The sequence below is a fragment of the Protopterus annectens genome, chromosome 12.part0 (genome assembly GCF_019279795.1).
Source record: "Protopterus annectens isolate FY-2018-M chromosome 12.part0, PAN1.0, whole genome shotgun sequence".
Lineage (NCBI taxonomy): Eukaryota > Metazoa > Chordata > Ceratodontiformes > Protopteridae > Protopterus > Protopterus annectens.
The window spans coordinates 1,515,076,396-1,515,083,408 of NC_056746.1; the positions used below are offsets into that span (position 1 = coordinate 1,515,076,396).

General features: G+C 41.1%; 1 protein-coding gene across 1 annotated transcript; it reads right to left on the bottom strand.

Annotated features, from left to right (window-relative positions):
• Positions 1–1,269: 1,269 nt before the first annotated feature.
• LOC122817267 (GTP-binding protein Rhes-like) lies at positions 1,270–2,651 on the bottom strand. The gene has a single exon (XM_044090482.1). It carries the CDS (start codon positions 2,438–2,440, stop codon positions 1,814–1,816), a length of 627 nt encoding a protein of 208 aa, XP_043946417.1. The 5' UTR covers positions 2,441–2,651; the 3' UTR covers positions 1,270–1,813.
• Between the last annotated feature and the right edge of the window lie 4,362 nt (positions 2,652–7,013).

A 7,013-nucleotide genomic window follows, 5' to 3' on the forward strand; every position in this document is an offset into this window, starting at 1 on the left:
AACACACAAGGCAGCTATAACAACCATCTTTGGACATATGGGGAGAGATTCACAAAGAGGAAGTACGCAAATTAGTTATCTTTGATCGTTACAAGTAATCGGTGCCTTGTGTTTAAGAGACAAAAGTTATTTGCATTGCTTGTGTATATGTTTCACACAAATGCATTTAGGGTTGCCACCTTTTCAAATGGCCAAAGTGGGACATTTTTGGTACAAACATCAGATTTTACAGGCCGACACATACCCACGGTCAGTACAAAGGCTAGAACTTAACTTTTTTGCCTAAATAAAAGCTTATTCTTGTAGCATTTTAGTTGCTTATGCTGTTTCTTATAACTTTTAGGTATTTTAGATACAGAATAACTGTTTTATGCAACTATTACATAAAATATTGGAAATAATTTTGTCTTAAAATCTCAGGACATTTGCCATTTTTACAATTTTTTGTCAGGACACAACTGCCCAAAGAGGGACTGTCCCTCACAAAGTGGGACAGGTGGTAACCCTAAATGCATTCCCAGTGAAAGGCAAAACTCCTGGAATACCAGAAAGGCTAATGGACTCATAGATAGTACTGTTTGTTCCACAAGCAAGTAGCGTAAAGTTTACAGAGCATCCCGATACAACTCATTCATCCCTCAAAGTAATATACCGAATGCAGCCATAAAACGTCAGCATCTGCTGCTACATTCACTTTTTCGTATAAGTAGATACGATGAGGACTTAAAACTACGGGGTTACAGAGTTGTTGGGACATCATTTAGCAAACGCAGTTTACTATCAATGGAATATACATTGTTAACTTCGCAGTATTTCACAGGCCATTTTGCTCAGGACACTTCGGTATACTTCAGCTCTAGCAGCACTTGTTATAAGCCCCCCCCCTTACAAAATTACACCAAAACATACCTCTCAAGTGTACTTTATTACGAGGAATGTTCCTCCTACTGCTTTGGGGGTCTTAAAAAGTCCAGTTCCTCAATGTTCCACATTCAGAGAGTCTACTCTGTCTCACATTCACTGTTAAGAAATATTTAACTGATCCATGGTAAATAATACTGAATATTGATTAATAAAAAGAACTTTTATAAGCATAAAATAACATATTTAAGGAGCTTGTGAGCTTCCTAGTTGAACTTGGTAAGCTGTTGTGTTCCATATTTTTCCCTTTTACGCTACGTTTCGAAGAGTGGTAATGGTCCACATTTAGTTGAGAGCTATGCATCAACATGTGATAACACACTCAGTAATGAAAACAACGTGCTCTAATAATAATAATGGCACATTTATAAAGAAAAAATATAAAACGTTCTTAATAGGCGACACATATTTGATATACAAAGTGCAAACGAAACCTGTCTACCCGTCTCCTTATGACATACTGTTGTACATAATATTCTACAGATACAAGTGGTCAAATACATTCAAGAAAATTACTAGTACCAGTGCATATTAATTCAAAACCAATACACAGATCAAATATCGGTCAATACAAGCAGGGGGTTGGTTTTCAACAATATATCTATATTAGGATTTGCGACTAACAGGAAAGCCTCTACCCGCCTGTCTGTGTTCAAAGTGTGCATAATTATAGTACAATACATTTTGCATTGTTCTCCAGACACCACGTGTGTTGTCCAGTATTATGCCCCTTTGCATGGAGGTGACTTCCTCTCTGGCACATAGGCAGAAGTACCGACCCGACAAAGTTCCACCCGCTATTCAAACATCATGGAGACACTGGTGCTGCTCTTGGTGGGATGCACGGCTGATCTGCTCACCCAGTAACTGGCTGGTCACGAATTCCGTGCGTTTAAGAAATTGTGCAGCTGTTGGTTTTGTTCATGGGTGGTTTGGCTCTGTTGTCTTTGGGAAATGTCTCCCTTCTTCTCAGGGCAGGACTCAGGCGGCTTGGTAAATTGGCTTGTTGAAGAAGCTCACTAAAGATTTCGGCCACATTCTCATTGGTTTTAGCGGAAGTTTCAATATGCTTGTTGTTCCACTCCACCTCCACAGTGGACACTATGTCTTTAGACGAAACCTGCAACTCACCCTTATTATCGCATTTGTTGCCCACGACTACAACAGGGATGAGCTTATTATCTTCTTTTATTTCTAAAATTTCATCTCTAAGAGATTTTACAGTTTCGAAGGACACTGCATCGTCCACAGCATATACCAAAGCAAAAGCATCACTGTTCTTGATGGAAAGTTTCCTCATAGCTGGGAAGTCGTAGCTCCCGCTGGTGTCCAAAATGTCCATTTGCATCTTCATGCCACTGATGTTGTACTCCTTGATGTGCAGCTCATCCACCGTTCTCCTATATTTCGTTTCAAATGTGTCAAGCAGGAACCTGCGAATAAGCGAGGTTTTACCCACCCCAGCTGCTCCAAGGAACATCAGCCTGATGTGGCTCTTTTCTTTAACCGACAGCGACATTTATATTTTGTAAAGAATCTTCTGCTCCTGTATTTCGCTAGAAGTCCAGGAGATGCTACAGCTAATCAGAGATGTTTGAGGAGTTTAGGTATAGGACTTCGCCAGTAATCCTGTTGCCTGGAATTGAGAATGGTCTTTGATAAAACAGTTTCAAACTTTCCCTAAAAACTTGCTGAGTCAAACTATGTTAATAAATAACATCAAATTCCCCTGAAGTGAAAAGCCTCTCCAAGACCGGAGTCTTCATATACTCTTGCGGAGAAAGAGGCGGGATTTGGCCAATCCCATGTGACCCACCACATGCAGGGGTGTATCATTTAACTAATTAAAACAGCTCTTTAAATTATAAATACGATTAATTCACAGTAGTTTCCCCTATGCGTTTATAGCTACGATTACATTGGCTGAAATACTTGAAGTTGACTGAAAAAAATACATTTTCCTTAATTTTTCTTCTTATTCATTTTTGTAAGATTTACACATACACTCCTCACATCTATCTCTGTAGCTGCAGAATTAATGCAGTTGTACAACGATTTTTTAACGGGTATAGCTGTCACAATTTTAGCACAAGAGTGAGGGACAACCGCCACAAAATCGGGGAATATTTTAACGATTTCTTGTGTGTACTACTCAGGAAGGGCTTTGTGTTCTAATGCATTTTGTGACGCCACGAAGTCAGAACATCAAATGCCTTGTCCGACAGGGCATGTTATCACTAACTACTGCAATCCACAAAGATTCGCCAGAAAAGTACGCATTTTACGAGGAACCGACCAAAACTACGGGACGGAATCAGTGATATTTTGCAAAATCAGGTTCGGCTGAAACGTGTTTAACTAGGGAAGAGAATATTCCATCCTTATTCGAGTCTTTTCAGCCAACACCTGGCACATGGCAGCATAAGGATTCGCACATTTGTATTCAATGCCCATTGTATACAGTGTCTGTATCCTTACCTGTGATGTGCCCGGGCACATTCCTCAACTGTTAGATTATCGCACAATGCCCAGATTTTTGTCTCATATTTTTGATGTGTTCCTCATAGAATATGTGATTTTCGGGCAATTCACTAGCGATTTAAGTCAGTAAATAACCACCAGTATTTAAGTTTCCGACTTCATGTCTTTCTTTCAGAAACATGTTAACAAAAGTCCTGTTATTCAAGAAACCTTTTAAGTTAATACAAGAAATATTTAAAATCTATTCCTATTCTGGAGCATGTATCCCCACATTATTTTAGGCTTTGCCCAGATATCTTGTGTTAAGAGGTTGAGAGATATAACTAGGATTTTATATTGCAGAAAATGTAAATACATTCAGGTGATTAAAGACCAGACTATCAGACCTCGTAGAGAAAAACCTGTGATCTAGGTACACAACAACCAGAAGTGCGCTGTGCGATACCCGCAGGCTTCTAAAATTAATAATTAAGACAAGAACGAGTAAATTCTGAAACTGTCCCTGATTGTGTCTCGCGTTTTGCTACGCCCGTCATAAAAATATTTCATTTTATGGCATTCATACAGTAAATAATGCCACATTAGAGTTTCATATTTTTTATTGTTCACAGAATGCATGTTGCTACTGCATTTGTTCTACTGACTCTTTACGTGAATTGGGGTTTTGTTTGTTTCTTTCGGCTTTTCCCGGTTAGGGGTCGTCACAGCGGAACTCCAGACCGCTAATGATTGGTAGTGGATTTTTACGTACCGGGTTACCAGCCCTGACACACAACCTTCAACGAAGGCACGTATTCACGTATGCCTCCACACAGAAGACGCTGTAGCTGAGAATCGAACGGGACAACGTCTTACTGTAAGGTGACAACGCTACCGCAGTACATGAATTGGCGTAATGTTTAAAAAAATGACCCTATTTTGCCACCCGCCATTATATTTAATTTTGTCCAGACTTCTTTGAACAAAGCATTTTAAGTGGTATGGAACATATACCCCGCTCCCATACATTTCCTAACTTCGAGATTGTTCAGAGTAGAAGAAATACTCCGCTATATAGCAATTTTGGATATTTCTCCCTCCACCCCCACACCGACGCAGAAGTTTGCATGTAATTTCTGTTATTCTGAGGGCCGCTATTATGACTCCACATACTATACACGGAGACTATAACTAAGGACCTCTAGTTGTCCCGGTAGAGAAGACTGTTCAGACTCAGAGTTTATTATTGACTGCTGCACTGAGATGTTACTATGATTTAATCATAAATCACTACGAGTAGAGCTAATTTGCAAACGAACTTGGACAGAAAAGTTCGGTTGTTGGGGCATTAAGTAACAATTATAATAGCAAGAAGCGTCCACAGATATGCAAAAAAAAAAAAAAAAAAACCGAAGATATTTGGCGGCTGATGACCTTTATCAAAAATACTGCATGATTTCAGTGCAGCAGCATACAAAATACGACATTCTTGCGTTTTGGAAACATGACATGTAATTGGTATAGGTAGGTTCACTTACCGAGACAGTGCTAATGTGCTCATGTTGTCAAAGAGTTATGTAGAAATCTATTATTTTGTACTCATTCATTCATTGATAACTGGGGTTGATCTCTGAACTAAATGATTTTATGTAGTACATTGTACACTTTTGATATTATTTTTTATAGACTGTTTATAACACTTAACTCCAGTGCAGTGAATTCATTGCCTTTGGATGAAAATAAGCATGCACATCATTTAACAAACCACAGCACACATCTGCTGAAAAATGGCCACAACCATGTATTTATTTTTCCAGTCAGATCGAATTATATATCAAAATAGTGCTAGATCAGAAGTCACTGCCAATCAGACCAGTCAATGCCAACCAAGAATATTCAGATGTGAGCAAAGGGCAAAATTTGGAAGTAATTCAAATCAACCATGCTATAACACATCACTGCAGTCCCCGTAAATGCTCAACCATCACTAATGGCTGAAGGGATCTACCACCAAACATTCAAGTGCATCACCAATGGCTGAAGGGATTTACAACCATTCAAGCCCATCACCAAATGGCGGAAGGGATCTATAACCAAACATTCAAGTGCAACCAGGACCGGCCTTTGGTCAACTGGTGCCCAAGGCAAAAGGTCTCTACAGTGTCCCCAACACCACCCTGTGCTCCCATCCTGGACTACCTACACCATCTAGATTACTGGAAAAGCACCCCTGCTAGAGCTGCACCCTAGGCAGCTGCCTAGTTGGCCTATGCCTAAGGCCAGCTATGAGTGCAACCTGGACAATTGGATGGGGAACAGGAAATTTATCCCTGGTTTGGCACCTATGTCTCTAATGGACACAGGCAACCTGTAAATGGTTCATCTTCCAGGCCCAAGGTTGTAAATGTTTCACCTTCCAAGCCCCTGCTTAGTCTTATCAAGGGTATCAAAACTAATCAGAGATTTGGGATGCATGGATAGACTTAAAAAGGCCCTTGTGGTCGTTTGCCTAGTAAACACCTATTAACCTATGAACCTAAACACCAACAGGCCCCTGTCACCATTCAGCCAGATACCAGTGGCTGAAGGAGATCTGCCACTTGCAGGACCCAAGGCTGTGGCCCTCAGCCAGCCCGCTACACCATGGGCTGGCCCACCCAGAGAAAGGCCAAGCTGTCTGAGCCTGCACCCCTCCCCAGGCCAAGCATACTCCCTTGGAATTTTAGTCTTTTGAGTCTGCCCGTCTGCCACAGGAAGATGGCTTGTCTGTGTCCTATCTTTCCCCCAAGCACATCTGCCAGCTTTGTGATTCCTTTAAGGTTTCCATAAATAACTTTGTTCCTGAATGTGACAAGTGTACTCCATCATTTCTGTACAGTTCTGGGAAACTGATATTAGTGTGATGCAGTACCCAAATCCCTAGTTCTCTTACCTGGTGTCTAATGAATCTGTTGGTCAACTTCCTAGCCATTTCCACTGCTCTAACATTATTTGCTCCTTGCCAGACTGGTCTTGGAATTATACCTCACCACACAAGCTTAATGTTCATAGGTGGTTACTAGGCTAGCAGTCCTATAGTCTTTACAAGACTATCCATGTTAATCCCAAGTATCCCCATTTGCTCTTTTTGGGTAGTTAACAGGTATGAACAGAGTAGGGCTGTGATCAACATCAGTTACCCCTATCCATGAGGGACATGGGTGCCTCCCCAGGGGCGAATTTGCAGTCTCCCATCCAGTTATCTAGGTTGCATTTGAATAGGGTCAGTGAGGAGCTCTTTTTTACATGAATAGTGGTGGTGCTGTGGTATCGTTGTTGCCTCACAGTAAGATGCTGTCCGGTTCAATTCTCAGCTAGAACGTCTTCTGCGTGGAGACATGCATGAATGGGCGTACCTTCATTGAAGGTTGTGCGTCAGGGCTGGCAACTCGGCATGTAAAAATCAACTGCCAATCATGAGCAGACCGGAGTTCCGCTGTGGCGACCCCTAACTGGGAAAAGCCGAAAGACACAACAACAAGGAAGTCTATTCCAGAGAAGCGGCAGTCTTTGGGAGACATATCTGTCTCTCCAGCATATTCTGTTAATGTTACAGACTAGGTTGAAATCCCTAGAGTGAGTAACTCTTGTGC

What these genes read in the sequence shown, in the direction of transcription:
- LOC122817267 (XM_044090482.1), bottom strand. Translation starts at nt 2,440, where the DNA reads ATGTCGCTGTCGGTTAAAGAAAAGAGCCACATCAGGCTGATGTTCCTT.